Source organism: Magnolia sinica, chromosome 1, assembly GCF_029962835.1.
Source record: "Magnolia sinica isolate HGM2019 chromosome 1, MsV1, whole genome shotgun sequence".
Classification (NCBI taxonomy): Eukaryota; Viridiplantae; Streptophyta; class Magnoliopsida; order Magnoliales; family Magnoliaceae; genus Magnolia; species Magnolia sinica.
Window position 1 is genome coordinate 1,062,884 of NC_080573.1, and position 16,296 is coordinate 1,079,179.

The following is a 16,296-nucleotide window of genomic DNA, read 5'->3' on the forward strand; positions in this document are numbered from 1 at the left end:
GGCCCACCATGATGTATTTGACTACATCCACCCCACGCCATCCATAGCGAAAGCTCATTTTAGTGCATAATAAAAAAATAAATAAAGCAAATCCAAATCTCAAATTGACCAAGGTACCTAAAAATAGTGGTAACTGACTATTAAAAACTTCTTGTAGGCCAAAATAGCTTAGGATCAAAATGATATTTGTGTGGTCTCTTCATCCAGGCTTTTGTGACCTTATCAACAGGTTGGATGGAAATTTACGTTCTGGTAGAGTCCATGAAGTTTTTAATGGTGGGGATTCAATCACGACTGTTTCCTGCGGTGTGATCCACCTAAGATTTGGGTTAGCTTCATTTTTGGGATCATGCCCTAAAATGATCTGTCAAAATGGTTGGACAGTGTGGATTTAAGGTATACACATGACTGTGAGCCCCACAGTCAGGGGTCCAACCCACCTTGCTGGATGGGGCTCCACGGAAGCAGAGCCCGAGCCTCTCCTCATCACAACAAATCCCACTGTATTAATGGTTTTGATCACAGATGGAAATTGATCATTGCAACTGTACATTATATAAGGCCCACTTGATGATTGGACTAGATCAATGGACAGGCCTATAGATTTCAAGCCAGGAGAGGATATCAATGGCCAACCTCTTCCTGTCCAAATTTTTTTTGGTGCACTGGATATCCACGATATGGTACCCGGCATCTACGGTTTAAATCACTAAACCTTGGCCCCTCCTGTACGAACTAACATCTGCAGGGATTTGAGTGGCTAGATCTCCAATCTGCGGAGCTTTTGGGGGCAGGATTTTCTCTTCATACAGTTCCATGTAACTTTATATGAATAGGTTGGATGGCAAATACAAATCACGGTGGGCTCAACGGTAAGAATCCTTATCACCGCTGCTTCCGATGGCGTGGTCCACTTGAACCTTGGATCTGACTCAGTTTTGGGCCTGTATGCTAAAATTATACGAAAAAATGGATGGACGGTGTGTATTGAACCCATACATAACAGTGGCCACTAAAGCTCCTGCACATTCCCAGCTGGAGCGGGGCAGGGTTAGGACGCAATTCGCGTCCGTACTCCAACCACGAACATCTTGTTAAAAAAGACGTCCACCGCAAAGCCCCAAAAACCGAAGCTAAGTACCTGGATACTCTGGCAGAGGCAAAGCGTGTGATGGATGATCCCATTCCCGCACACACACGAGCATAAAAATAAAAATAAAAATAAAAAAATAAAAAAACTCTTACTCCTAGTCCTACTTAATCATGTAACAATTAGATTGCTGGACGTATATTAAATGGCTGAAAAATGAAATTATACCCAACCGTCTTATTTCCAAAATCAGTGTCCACGAAGTTCAAGGCCATATTGTCTATGGCCCTGGCCCATAGGAAGTTCCTGTAGTTAAAAGCTACGTAGGCCACTGAGATGTCCGTAGGTTCTCCCGCTAATTATTAGGATATAATAATAAAAATAAAAAAGCAGGTATCTAAAACTGAAGTGGACCACCGAAAATAGTGTGATAAAAATGCTCACAATTGAAACTGTTCTACGACCCACCATGACGTCCATATGCCATCCAAAGCATGCATAATGACATTCTTAAGTGGGATGAACGAAAACACAAATATTAGCAGGATATAGAACTTCTATGCCCCATAAAAGGTTTCAACGGTTGGCATTTCATCCCCACTGTTCCCTGCAGTGTGGTGCACTTGAGTTTTGGATCTACCTCATTGTTGGGATTATATCCTCATATGAGGTGGAGAAACTGATGAACTGGGTGGATTTCTCATGGACATCTCAGTGGGCCCCATGTAGCTTCCGACCACGGGGAATTTCATGTGGGCGGGGGCACAGGTAACTCGCGTCCACTGTTCAACCAGTCTATTTTAGAATGTAATTTAAGGGCAGTGACTGCACGGTTCAGCCGGTTTAATTTCGTTAATATATGCCACTGGTACCTGTTTGAGTACCTGCGTATCAAGTTTCATACGCAACCAGAGTATCAAATAACCCTCCAACCGAAAGAAAAAGAACCGTCTCGCCTTCGCATCTCTCTCTCCGAGAGAGATAAAAGAGAGAAACTAGAAATTCTCGAAATCTTCTTTTTTTATAATTTTCCAATCTCCTTCGTGATTTCCAGATCTTCGTTTCGTTGGTCTCCGGGAGAGGAAGAGAGAGGGAGAGAGATTGATCTGTAGAGGTGACGGGTTATCATGGCCGGACGCTACGACAGCAATCCCTTTGAGGAAGAAGACGTCAATCCGTTCGCTGTAAGTCCAGATCTGCGATCTCGATTTCCCTATCCTTTTTTTTTAACACTCTCTCGCATTTTCGTCGATCTCCATCTTGAGACTCGATGGCATTCGTTCAGTTACGTTAGTAGGATTTGAAGGACGGCATTTTACGGTTTCTGATTTTTTTTTATAAAAAAAATTATCCCTAACCTGATTCCGAGATTTGAATGGATTCGGTGTTTAAGGACTCGAAATGTGGTATCGAATTGATTGTGAGATTGGATGTGTTTGGAATTTAGAGGTTTTTCGGTTTTTATCTGTTTCTGAATTCGAGATTCGAAGGAATTCGTTCTAATGCGTTGTTTATTTGGTAATTGAAAGGTCGGAAATTCACTGAGAGGAATTATAGGGTGCTGATGTACCCATTCTACATGAGAGGACTCATGTTTGGGTGATGAAGATGTTTCTGTTGATGGAGGATGCCTGGAGAATCTTCCATTTGGGAAAGATTGTAGCTATCCATATTTCTGGCCCTTTTTTCCTGACCGTTGATATAATTTTTTCTCAACCATCTATTTTCACTGATCCAATGTTTAGGATCTTCCATTCTGGGAGATATTTTGGCATCCCCATCCATGATGCGACCGTCAGTTCAACAGTCTTGATCACCGCACAGTTGGACCAATTGTACAGACTGGGTGCATCAGGACCCAGTAATTCCTCTTTTGCGTTTCTATTATTATTATTATTATTTGTGTTTGATATAACTCTAGAAAAAACGCAACAAATAAATGGACGTGGCATATGCATATGTTGACTAAGACATTTTCAAATTTAGCCATAGTTGTGAAAATGATTTACGTCCAATCTTAAGCAAAATGATTTGAATCACTTTTGGATGAATCCTATGATCTAGGATTCAATTCATACATGTTCTCTTCTTCTTCTACTTATTTTATTTTATTTTTAATTATTTGGCTTTCATTATATTTTTAAATTGGTGTGACTTTAAGAAAAATTTAAAGAAAATTTTACAAAAAACTACCTAATTGAATTTACATTCTAGTGCCTTTCTCAAAAATATTTTCAAAAAGCTACCTAATTAATCAATATGATTATCATTCCACTACCTTTGGTTACATTTCTTTAACAGCTGGTTGGGGGGCGTGATAGCGAATGGGTTGGCTGCTTGGGTGAGTCCCACCGTGATGTTTATATCAATGTTTATATCAAATCCACCCCGATTGCCGGGTGGGTCACCTCATGTTAGGCCAGGGGGCCAAAAATCACCACCATCCTTGATTCAGGTGGACCACATGATTGGAAACAGTATATAGGGCTACGATCTCCATACAAACTGTTTCCCTTGGTATGGCCCACCTGAATCACAGATGGGCCTATTTTTAGGCCCTTGACATATATTTTGGTATGTCATCTAATGGTTGGAGTGTATTAAATATAGTCATCGCGGTGGGCCCTATAAAAATCAAGTTTGGACATCCCTCTCCCAACTATTTTCTTTGGTGTGGCCCGCCTAAAACACAATTTAGCTTACACTATTCACTATTTAAAAAGCTATAACCGATTGTAGGACAGATATTCTCTTCGATGTTAAATCATTTTGCATTTTCTTATGATTTCTTGCTTCTTAATTGGTCGAAACACCAAATTGATATATATTCAATAACGGTAGCAGCCAGTCTTATAGCCATTACGATGTAGACCATAACGGTCATTAAACCCTCACAGCAGTTGTTATGGCCCTATAATGGTTGTTATCCCCCTTGTAACGATTATTATGGCCCTGTAATGGTTGATTTTTTTTAGAAGGAAAAATGTATCGGCTAGTTATGAACCAATATATATATATATATATATATATATATATATATATATATATATATATATATATATATATATATATATATATATATATATATATTCCTGAATTGGCTTTACGGCCGCATTTCGCATAACAGTCACTAACATTATCATTAAATAGTTGTCGTAATGTAAGCATGTTTTTAATACCATGTTTATGGCGTATCTGGAATGTTTTTCATATATGGTTGCGACCATGTTGACTTATATGTATTGTGGGAATGATGGTTAGAAATCAAACTATCTTTTTCCACCGGCCTGCAGAAACAAATCCCCCTTTCGAACATGATTCTATGCTTAAGGAAGGTAAAAAGAACATAAATTATTAGAGGATTAGAGGATGCTTGTATGTTTTAAAGATAAATTTCTTGGGTTCCAATCCATGGCTTAGTGGTAGATAGAGTGTGTTTCAACAATGAGGTCATGGGTTTGAGTGCCCATGTGGTGTGTGTGTGTGTTAAAAAAAGATAAATTTCTTGAATGGCAAAAAATAAAGGCGAGAATCTTCTAACCATATCATGATATGGTGGTATTACTTGGTGCATATTGATGGGAAATGGATGATTGACCTTTCATATTTCCTGTGTGATGCCGAAATCCATTGAAGATCTTTTTCCTGGCACGCGAGTGGGGACTCTGTTATCAGGAAGTCTAGATGAAGAGTTGCTCTTCCGGCTGTATCGTGGTGTCTATGTGAAGAAACGAATGGGCGATGCTTCATGAATATTTCATGCTCTTCGTTTTGGGTCATCTTTTTTTTTTTTTTTTTAAGGATGTCAATTTTATTAAGAAGGCAGCAAAACACTAAAAGAATACAAAGAAACCCCAAAAAGACTAGTCCTGAACAGGGCTAAAAAAGGCTCAGTTCCTGATGCTTCGCATTCACGGCCCCCCAAGCTATGACCAAGGTCCTAGCCTTAAGAAACAGTCCCTTGGCTTTTCCCGGAGACATTTTTGAAACATCTATTGTTCCTCTCACCCCATATGGCCCACGAACTCGCAAGGAGAGCCAATCTCCACACAACCCTCCCCGAATCTCCGATGCCGCCTCCATGCCATTGAATAAAAAAACTGTCAATAGAACTGGGCATAACCCACTCCACCTCAAAAGACCAAAAAAATCCTTCCCAAATTTCCCTCGAGGACGGGCAATGCACAAAGAGGTGGACCACTGACTCCTCATTGCATAAACAAAGGGGACAAGCTTTCACAAGGATGAAACCCCTCTTCCTCAAATTTTCAATCGTTATTACTTTCTCCCAAAAAACTAACCAAGCAAACGTTGCCATCTTTGAGGGGGCTCCATAGGACCACAACACAGTGAGTGCTCTTTCCCACCATCAGCCGACGCTCTGGGTAAATAATTGAAAAAAAAAATTTCCCGAGAAGATGCCTGATTTGCTCTCTCTCCATTACAGCGGATCCAACTCCTCCAAAGGAACCATACTCCCTCCAAAAGATTAAGGCCACTAACTCATCGGCTTCCACATCTTGGAGGTTTCTTCAAAACAAAGGCAGCCATAACCTTCTATCTTCACCTAGGGTCATCAATAGGGTTAATCTTTGTATTAAGGAGTGGGTGCCCTAAGCTAGGCTTGTATTTTTTTTTTCTTTTCATTTCCTGCTCTGCTTTTCGTTTTTTTTTTTTTTTCAAATTCTAAAAAGTCATAAAAAAATCTTATGATTTACAATATGATTTGTGATTCGATATGATTCATCCCTTGTTATGAGTAGCGATCCGATAACGATTTTGACAACATTGGTTGTGGTAATGTTGGTTAGGATTTGACTTCCACTTAAAGAACTATACTTTTTCTTTTTTGTTAGTTATCTTGAATTGGAAGTTTTCTTTTTATTTGTTGTGTTTTCTAGGGTTTCATTATGTGATTTCAAACTCAGGGGTTTATTTATCATATAATAACAAACAACTTATTAAAAAAACCTTTTTGAAGGCCTCATTAGGAATTTGCACTTTATGACTTTGACTTTAAAACATGACAGCATTTATGCTTTGAAATATCCAGTTGATGGAAATACTTTTGGGTTTTAGTTGATATCTTAATTCATCATTACCATTGATGGATATTGTGATTGCTTCAGAACATTTGTAGTTTTTCTCTCAAGTTTTTTTTTTTTTTTGGATGTTTTTTCTCTGAAATTTCTCTTTTGCTTTAAATTCAATCTGATGATAGTTTTTTTCATTAAACTTGTTTATTGACTCCATGGTGTATGTCTTTCATTGGGTCTAGAGTTCTAATTGTTACCTACCTCAGTATACGTAAATTTAGCAGTTATTGTAGTTTGATGAACTTAGTGGGTATAATTCACAACTTTTCTTGTTTCCATTGCTTGTCAGGACACTGCAGGGAGAAAAGGATCAGGTCAATCAAACTATGGTGGAGGTGCATTTTATACCACAGTAAGTTTATCTGTTATGTTCCAGTAAGTTTATCTGTTATGTTCTTTACTACCATCATGTTATAGATTTACTTGTCAGAAAATGTCAATCCATTATTTTCATTTTCATCTCTGGTGCTAAACTACTTTGTGTTGAGGAATGACCAATATCTCAAGAACATAATCAATACTGTATATAATGAGACTTGGAGGGTAAACATCCCCCACAATTACATGTCAGAAAACAACCGGAACTACAAAATTAAAGGGCTGTAGTTTGGGTAAATTTACACAATGCACTGTGTGTAATCGACCATAAAAATAGAACCGTCTCCTTTCAATTCTAGTCTCACTCTACCATGTCTATCAACATGGACGCATGATGGAGAAATACCAAATGTAGCTCTCTCAGAAAATGCAAAGTTCAGTAACTGCTCTTCATGGGCCTACTTTGCTTGCTTGCCCTTTGTGATGTGCTGTGTGCATGTAATACTTGGGCTGACGATTAGTATTGGGTAGTAAGGAATTTCAAAATGGTTATGTAATGGATGTTATGGAAACAATGACCTGTTATGGGGCCTTCTTTTTTTTCTTAAATCTGTAACGGCCTATATCGCAATGGTAACAGTAGTGACCGTTATAGCCACCATTACCATTATTGAATACCTTGCTGGTAGGAGTGGGCATAAGAGTGTTGTCAGTGTGAGCCTTTGCCAATGTCTAGTTTCCAATAACCTGGGTAAAAGAGGAAGGCTGATGGCAGTGATGGGTGGCGGGTAGCCTGTCATACAACTTTTTCAATCTCTCTTTTATCTTGCCAACCCTGAATTGATGGGAGAATGCTATCGATGATGATGATGATGATGAACCATGTGCTAAACCATTTCAACTTAATGAAGCAGTTCCTGTAATGTAACTTTGTATCAAATAGCTGAGAATTATGGTTCATTTTCTCCTATCTGTTTAACACTATTTAATGACAGTATCTGACTGTTTGGGTATGTTTTATACACTTCTATGCCTTTCATGTTTTCTTTGGAAATGCAAACTGTTTGCCTTCTTTGCATGCTTTTATGTTCTCCAACACTGCTTAATTGACTTTTATGCTATCATGGCACATTCTACTAGTATGGTTGTGTATGTTGCATTCTACACTACTTACTGTACCTGCTTAATTTACTTTTATGCCATCATGGTGCATTCTATCCCTAGTTTCTATGCTTTTGTGCTCCAAACACTAACTATTCTTGCTCAATTTACCATTTGGTTATCATGGCATTTTCTACAAGTATTCTTCTGTTTGATGCATTAACTTGGTTTCCTGTAATTCCTTGTCCCATCGCAACTCATATATTGCTTGTAAGTTAGCTTGTTTATTTACTTGCTTATCTATAGCTTTTATTTTCTATTTTCATGAATACTTATGTAAACTTAACTTGCATAAGGTTAAAAGCTTATGCACAGTTCTATTTTCCTTTTACTTATATTTCATTATCTTACCAAAATTTCCAGAATCCCGGCAGTGTCCCTCCTGCAGCAAATTCAAGGCTTTCTCCTCTTCCTCCTGAACCTGCGGATTTCAACTATGATCGTGGTAGTGCAAATATTGATATTCCTCTTGACACAACAAAGGTGGGTTGTGATTTTTATAAGTTGGTATTTTAATATTTATCTCTTTGTGGCCACAGCATTCAACATTTCTTAAATGTTTTTTTTCCCTTCTTCTTTTAGGATCTGAAAAAGAAGGAGAAGGAACTAAAAACCAAGGAGGCAGAATTGAATAAGAGGGAACAGGTACGTGCTGTTCTGGTTGCCAATGAGTGGCTGCACGTCTTTATGCACACATCTCTATGTAACTAGATTCATCTAGTGTTGTCATTGATTTGTCTTCCTGAAATGTAGTTTGCTACCATAAACAAAATGAGTTGATGGGTCCAATTTGTAATCACAACCATTTAATAAAAAAATTCATTATAAAAAAAGGAAACATGACCTGGTCTGATATTGAAGTTGTTATGCTTAATCTGCTTATCAAAATTTGAAGGGCATCATTTTGGACTGAGAAACCTTTTCATTATGCCACTATTCAGCAGCTACCTAGCTCTTGGTTGCCCATACGATTTTCACCATTAGCCAAGTAAGTGTCTGTCACATCAGTGGGAAGAACATGTGATTTCTCTACAGGCATCTGCATTCGTGCACATACTAGTGCACAGATTCATGTGCTTGCTTATGAAGACTGATTTCTTGAAGAGTTTGCGCCGCCATGATTGTTGTTTTGCATTGTATTGTACTATCTTTCTTATACATAATTTATCAATTACTATTTATCCTGTTAACATCATGTAGGATCTAAAACGGAGGGAGGAGGCTGCAGCACGAGGTATTCTTTTCATTGATTCATACCATTTCAAATTAGTATAAATTCCTGGTATTCCTCAACTAAGCTGATGTTACTTAGCGATCTAACTTCTCTCTCTCTCTCTCTCTCTCTCTCTCTCTCTCTCTCTCTCTCTCTCAGCTGGAATTGTTATAGAGGAGAAAAATTGGCCACCATTTTTTCCCATTATTCATCATGATATTGCAAATGAAATACCAATCCATCTGCAAAGGATACAATATTTTGCATTTGCAACATTTTTAGGTATGTTTTCATTTTCACAAATGTTCAAATATTGATATTTTTCCTTGAATGGTTGAAGTTGGCAGCATGCTTTCCTTTTTCTTATTGTTTACAAAATACAAACCAAACATCTACATCGAGGTATTCTGTAATGGTAACGGTACCGGTACCGTAATGGCCACCACCATTATGATACATGACTCTTTTTTTTTTTCCTTTCTTTTTTAAAGATGATGCAATTTTATCAAGGCCAACAACCAAAAAACAAAAAAAAAGAGCTACAACAGATAATTGAAGAAACAAAACAAACAAAAGAAACCCAAAACAGACAGCGGCCTAAAAGCTTAAAAAACAAAACAACAGAAAGGAGCAAAATTAGAGACCCAACAACATGCAACAACCCACTCCCACAATCAAGGCAGCCATTCCCTTGAATATAAATGGACCCAAGGACCCAATTAGCAGACCCACTGATATTTTGGAAGCATCGACTATTTCTTTCACTCCATGAGGACTAAAGAATACAAGCAAAGTAACCTTCCACCTGGATTTGCCCAACCGGTCTCCTCCCTCAACATGCCAAGAGCGAAACAACCCTTTAATCGAGCCTGACACTACCCAGGTCATGTCCGAACATTGAAGAACAGTAGACCAGATAATCCTAGAGAATGAATAATGAATAAATAGATGGACAATCGACTCCTAAGCTTTCATACATAGCAGACACGTTTTGTAAGACCATAGATCACTTATGAAGATTGTCAATAGTCAAGATCTTGTTCCTCCCAACAAGCCAAACAAAGTTCGCAACTTTAGGATAACACCACACTGGGGTAGTGTGTCTTCTTCCACTCCCAACATTAGCCCGAGTCAGCAGCACAAAGACGGATTGAACCAAGAACACTCCCGACTTGCTAGATCACCAAAAGTGGGAATCTTCGATGCCTGGGGAGAGCAATAGCCCTTGCAAGCGAGATAAAAAGAGAGAGTAAGTCATTGCAACATTCAAAATCGAAAAGATCTTGACGACAATGGGGAGCTCACTCTCACTGGAGGCATGATTCAAGAAATGTCTCGCAACATAAATACCAGAAATGAGAAGAGATGGGCTAATCTCGAAAAGGGTGACTGAAGTGACGAATCGCCACACCACACATCCTCTCAGAATCTAACCTTAGAACCCATCCCAATGACAAAACTGGTACCATAAAAAACTTTAAGAGCTACTCAGGAGGTGCCTTTCCACATAAAGGAGGAACGATACAAAGAACCATACTTAGCTACAATGATCCTCCAAGTAGCGGCGCCTCATTGAAAGCATCCATGCGCCTAATATTGGCACCTCATCAACAGTGGGACGACAAACCTCTTTCCAATTCAAAAGGTGGAATTTCTTAGAAGAAATTCCCCCTTGCCATAGGAAGTTCCTTCTCAATTTATCAATGCATTCTAGGACAACCTTAGGACATCTAAAAATGGACATAAAATAGAGCCAGTGATTGGAGAGAAGATTTAATAAGAGTTATTCTACTACCCAGAGAGCAATTTTCTCTTTTAAGGGGATAATTTCCTCTCCATTCTATCAATCACTTTATCCCAGAAATGAATCGTAGGCTTCCCGAGACAAATGGGGAAGGCTACGGTAAGACAAAGGGAAAGAGCCAATACGACATCCAGAAAGCTCATCCAACCAAGAAATCTTATCAGGAGGAGCCGAAATGCCCCAAATCTCACTCTTAGACAAATCAATCTTTAAACGAGAGATTACTTCAAACCAAGTTATGGCAATCTGCGAGTGAGGCGCCATGGTCAACTCGGCTTTGCAAAACAAAATAGTGTAATCAACAAACTGAAGATGAGAAATTGGGTCAACAAAATTATCTATCTTAAAACCCTGAAAGAGGCCCTCATCTTGACTTTGGATAACATCTTGCTTAAAGCTTCCGAGAGAATCACAAAGAGGAAAGGAGATAAAGGACCCCCCTTGACGTAAGCCTCGAGAGGATTTTAAAAATCCAAACGGAGTACAATTGATACGAACAAAGAATTTGGCCAAGGACACAATTTTGAATCCAACGTCTCCATTTGGACCCAAAACCCATACGAGCGAACATATAGGTAAAAAATGATCAATCCACATGATCATAAGTTTTTTCAAGGTCTTATTTAAAAACCACACCTTCATCATCCAATTTGTGGAAAGAGTCCAAACATTCATAAGCAATGAAGGCACTATCATTTATTTGTCTCCTTGATAAAAAGCACTCTGAAAAGTCAAAATAACCTTGGAGAGAACCATTCTTAGACTTTCGCTCAAAACCTCTGCAATAATTTTGTAAAGGTACCCAGGAGATTAATAGGCCTAAAATTATTAAGACTATCATCACCTTCCACCTTAGGAAATGAGGGTCAGAAAGGTACTGCCCAATTCAGCTAACAGAATCCCCGAGTTAAAAAATTCCTTAGTGAAACCCATGAGGTCATCCTTAATGAGATCCCAAAAAGGCTGAAAAAGAGCCAAAGGAAAACCATCCGGATTTGGGGACTTTGTCCTTGCCCAGATCCCAGACCACACACTTTTGACCTTCTCCAGATGACGGGGTACTGTGAGTTCCTGAGCAGCCTCTAAAGAAATAGAATGAAAATGGAGGTTGTCAAGAGTCGGTCTCTGCTGACCCTCATTCGAAAGGAGCAGCTCATAAAAATTAACAATAGAATTGCAGATAGAATTTTTGTTGACTAGCTTCTTACCATCAACGACGAGAGATGAAATACAATTGGCACAAGCCCTTGTGCAGGCAATCCCATGGAAATATTTGGTATTTTTATCACTGGCTTTGAGCCAGACTGCCGGCGACCGCTGGTGCCGTTTGATCTCCCCTTTCAATCTGGAGCGATAATCAGAAGACAACCTATCTCTGGACGCTTTCTCTTCTTCCGATTGCAAATCCCCTTCCTTGATATATAAGGATGACAACTTATGATACGGGTTGTTATGACTCTTTTTTTTTTTTTTTTTGAAGAGAACTGCTCAGTCCTGCAACAGCTTTATGGGTCAAATTTTATTTTATTTTTCCATAATGGCCCGTTATGACTTATGACCCCATAACACATAATGGTTGCCACTGTTGCTGTTATGTAATGGCTTTTATGGCCATCATGGTGCACCATGATGTGCATTTTATTCGCAAGGATAATTCATGTCTTGTACTAGAACCTCTAATTTTAGTGAATGATGAAAATTATGCCAAGCTATTTGATGCAAATGTGGCTCCATGCATGTTCTTCCTTACACCGCAAATGAGCAATCTGCCAGGGTCAAAGGAGACATTCCATGAGGCTTAATATATTTCATGGGTTCAGCAGGGAGGCCTTTGAATGAAAATTGGAGGGCGGCCTTGGCCTTGTGGTAGTTAGATGATTCCTCATCATCCTATGCCTAGGAAGGGAGAGAGTGCATAATATTATAATTGCCTTTCAAGGGAATCATGTTGGCTGGTGCAACATTCCTCTTTATGTGATTATAATTTGTTAATGTGACACACCATCACTGCAGGTGTATCTAATTGATTCTTGTACTATTTAGAGACTGCATGATCTTTTCATTTTTCTGTCAAGATGATCAGTGAATATTGTGTGTGTGTGTGTGTGTGTGTGTGTGTGTGTGTGTGTGTGTGTGTATATATTTATCTCTTCAAAACTATGTAGTGTTGTGTGGCTAGACAAACACCATACTAAGTGCATTGACTTTGTTTTTTCATGTGTGCTTGTGTGCTTACGGACCTCTTGGAACCATTCCTCATTGTCTTGAGCAGGCCTCCATAATGCTGTTTGGGCAGAGGTTTCTTTCTGTCAGATGTGTAGAATATAAATCGACTTAAATAGGCATTCCTTTCAATTTGTTTCTTTTCCTGTATTTTCAAAAGCTTCATTGCATTCACATATTGAACAGAAACAATTTTAGGGGTGAACTTATGTTTGCAACTTCTAAACTTTGGGATTCGTGCAGGATTGATCATCTGTCTTCTCTGGAACATCATTGCAGTTACCTTAGCATGGATTAGAGGGGAAGGTTAGCCTGGAAACTGGACCATATCTTTCTTCATCTTTGTCCTGATGCTTATTTGGTTCCTTGCTGCAGGTTTTCCTTCATTTTGTTTTGAATGATCTTGATTCAACATGTCTTATTTTGTAGGTGTGACGATCTGGTTCCTTGCTATTATCTATTTTATATCAGGGGTTCCAGGAGGTTATGTGTTGTGGTACCGCCCTCTTTATCGTGCCATGAGGTACTATTGTTATATGTTTCTATGGTTTTTAGGAATCTGCCTTCCACTGTATGTAAATAATTTCGTCCTTGCATGCTAGTTTTGCCTTTTCCTATTTTTGCCCTTAATATGTGTGTGCATGAGTGTATTTATTTAACAAGGACTGAGGTTGTTAATCATATGAAACATTTCAGGACTGACAGTGCTTTGAAGTTTGGATGGTTTTTCCTTTTCTACCTGGTAATTTTTTTTCTTCATATTTTATCCTTCATATTTTATCTTAGATAGGCTTTCTACCTTGGAATGTCTTGTTATCTGCCCAAAGAAATTGACATATGCCTGACTTCTGCTTCTTTATTTTCCTACAGCTTCACATTGGTTTCTGCATCTTTGCTTCTGTGGCCCCTCCTATTATTTTCAAAGGGAAATCTCTGACGTAAGTTCAGTTCTTGCATCCAATGGTACCTTCATACCCATTGGTTTATAGTCCTCTTTTTTTGTCTTTTTTTTTTTTTTCGCTGCAATTTGTTGGACCTTTATATGCATTGTAAGTTCCATGTCTGAAGGTTTATTCACATCATCAAGGAATAATAAAAGAGTTGAGAATACCTTTGGAGGAAAGTACACTTTGATGCCATGAATGACTCAAAGCACTTCTATTGAAAATGGTTCCCATTAACCATAGTTTAGAAACCCAAAAACTCGATTCGATAGCTATTAAATATAAATTAAAACTTCTAGGAATTGGAAGGAATATTTAGAATAAATTAGATATGGTATAGGTATTAAAAAATTTGAATTGAGCACCAAAGCCATGCATACCTTGTGGGTGGGGTCTACGTGCGAGAGGAGTAGAGTGTCTCGGTTACAATTCCCTATGTCGTTCCTTTCAGATTTTATTAAAACCTGAATTGGCAGGGCGAGTGACTCGGCTCAACTCACCATGCTTAGTCAGGACTGAGTCACTGCGAGAATCAAGTTCCCTAAAGACTTGGCTTGAAATCTTGCCCAGTCGAGTTGACTTGGCTGAGTTTCAAGTTGAGCTATTGAGTTTTAGAACTAGGCCATTAACCTAAGAATGAGAGTTTGTGTTACTCTATTTATTACATTGTTGAGACAAAGGATAATGAAGGGGATGAGTACCAGACATCGCACAGCGTATAGGGTTTTTAAAAAGTATTTTACATTTTTACTACTCACTCTCATGGAGGCGTTGCCATTTTCTGTTATAGTCTACTGAGGTTTCTCCTTGGTTGTTCTTTTGATGGAACAGAGGTATCTTGCCAGCAATAGATGTTCTCGGCGACCACGCCTTGGTTGGGGTAAGTTTGATGCTTTTATTACAGTACTGGGCTACTGCACTATTCCTTCATTTCCTCAAAATATTGCTGGATCATTTCTTTATCAGTAATTGGAGTTTTTCTTTGAGAAACTAGGAGCATCACACATACAAAATGTGATCCCAAGTCATGCAAGTCTCCTTAGAGATTCTTTGGTTGACTGCATTAGCCACCGCCTCACGGGTTGCTGATAAACCCAATTATGAAGGTTAATAAAAGTTGTAAGACAATGGACAGTGCAGCCTTTCAGTAATCTTCTTTCTAAAGGTTTCAAGACTTCAGAATTGGACTCTGTGAGGTACTATGAAAGGTGCACCCATAACCTGGGTTATACCTTGATTGAGTTTTCAGAGGCTTATCTGATTGTTTTAGATGGTTCGTCCTCAATCCTCATCCAGCCAATGCGAGTCCCATGAGGTAGCTATTTTGATACTCTCCATGGGTTTTGGTACCATCCATTTCACCCTCTCAAACACAGCCAAGCAATCAAATTGCAGTGGTTGAGACACAATGTTTCTAATGGCTAACAAAAGTTCAGAAACCCATGGACTGACTTGGTCTGTAGCTGAGTCGTGTCAGGCTCCTAGCACTGAATCCCTATTCTCTGATGCTTCTCAATCAACTGGCTTGAGTCTATCTTGGGTGAAGGGAGGAACTTGTTTCTGACTCAGGCATTCTCAACTTCGAATGCAGAGATATTTTACATGCTGCTAAGGGATTCAAGCATTCGGCAGTTATCAGAACCTCATATTTGCTCCCCTGCTAACAGACTTCCTCTTTTGCCTACAGATCTTTTACTTCATTGGGTTCGCATTCTTCTGCCTTGAATCACTACTTAGTGTCTGGGTTATTCAGGTTCTTATTTATACACATGCAGACCCTTCGTGTTTTTTTTTTTTAAAAATTCACTTTTACATTATCTATTGTTTGTCTACTTTTGGTATTCAGCAAGTGTATATGTACTTCCGAGGGAGCGGAAAAGCTGCTGAAATAAAGCGAGACGCTGCAAGAGGTGCCTTGAGGGCGACACTATGATACCAAATCCATGGTATGGATTGGAACAGCAAAACTGCCCTTTGTGGGAGCAGACAAGGGATTTTCTCGTACTCATTACTGAGTTGTCACACATGTTTCATATGTTTGTGGGTTTTGTGATTTTACTGCTTAGGGTTTTGAGGTACTTTTAGAGGGAAGGGGAAGGAACTTGCAAGCATAGCTCTGTAATCTTGTATTGGAGAGGTGACAACCTTTTTCATTTTTTTTTCATTTTTTTTTTTAATTTATAATTTTGCGTTTCAATTGCTTTGATAGCTTCTTTGGTGAGCAGTCTTATGTGAAGGTTGGTTGGATTTTTATTTCTTTATTTCTTCTCTTTATTATTATTATTTTTTAAATTAAATATTGTGCTGCTTTTAACATCTGAGGATGAATCACCCTTCATTCAAAGGGAGAGGGGAAAAAGAAAATTGGCTTGTGATTGTTGTATTTCAGCCAGGTGGGTGGTGATGTGGACCGTTCATATAATGTTTACCCCCTAGCAAGGCCAACG

At 38.8% G+C, this 16,296-nt stretch overlaps 1 protein-coding gene across 1 annotated transcript; it reads left to right on the forward strand.

Annotated features, from left to right (window-relative positions):
- The first annotated feature begins 2,010 nt into the window (after positions 1 to 2,010).
- Positions 2,011 to 16,062, forward strand: LOC131231698 (secretory carrier-associated membrane protein 3-like). The gene is made up of 13 exons (XM_058228018.1): positions 2,011 to 2,274; positions 6,476 to 6,538; positions 8,029 to 8,148; positions 8,248 to 8,310; positions 8,866 to 8,899; positions 9,038 to 9,160; positions 13,149 to 13,211; positions 13,335 to 13,428; positions 13,602 to 13,647; positions 13,776 to 13,843; positions 14,681 to 14,729; positions 15,537 to 15,602; positions 15,696 to 16,062. The coding sequence occupies exons 1-13, from the start codon at positions 2,218 to 2,220 to the stop codon at positions 15,780 to 15,782; spliced, it is 933 nt and encodes a 310-aa protein (XP_058084001.1). The 5' UTR covers positions 2,011 to 2,217; the 3' UTR covers positions 15,783 to 16,062.
- The last annotated feature ends 234 nt before the right edge of the window (positions 16,063 to 16,296 follow it).

What these genes read in the sequence shown, in the direction of transcription:
- LOC131231698 (XM_058228018.1), top strand. Translation starts at nt 2,218, where the DNA reads ATGGCCGGACGCTACGACAGCAATCCCTTTGAGGAAGAAGACGTCAAT. An exon ending in AGCATGGATTAGAGGGGAAG is followed by an intron (nt 13,212 to 13,334) that starts GTTAGCCTGGAA and finishes CTTATTTTGTAG; the next exon opens with GTGTGACGATCTGGTTCCTT. An exon ending in CCTCTTTATCGTGCCATGAG is followed by an intron (nt 13,429 to 13,601) that starts GTACTATTGTTA and finishes GAAACATTTCAG; the next exon opens with GACTGACAGTGCTTTGAAGT.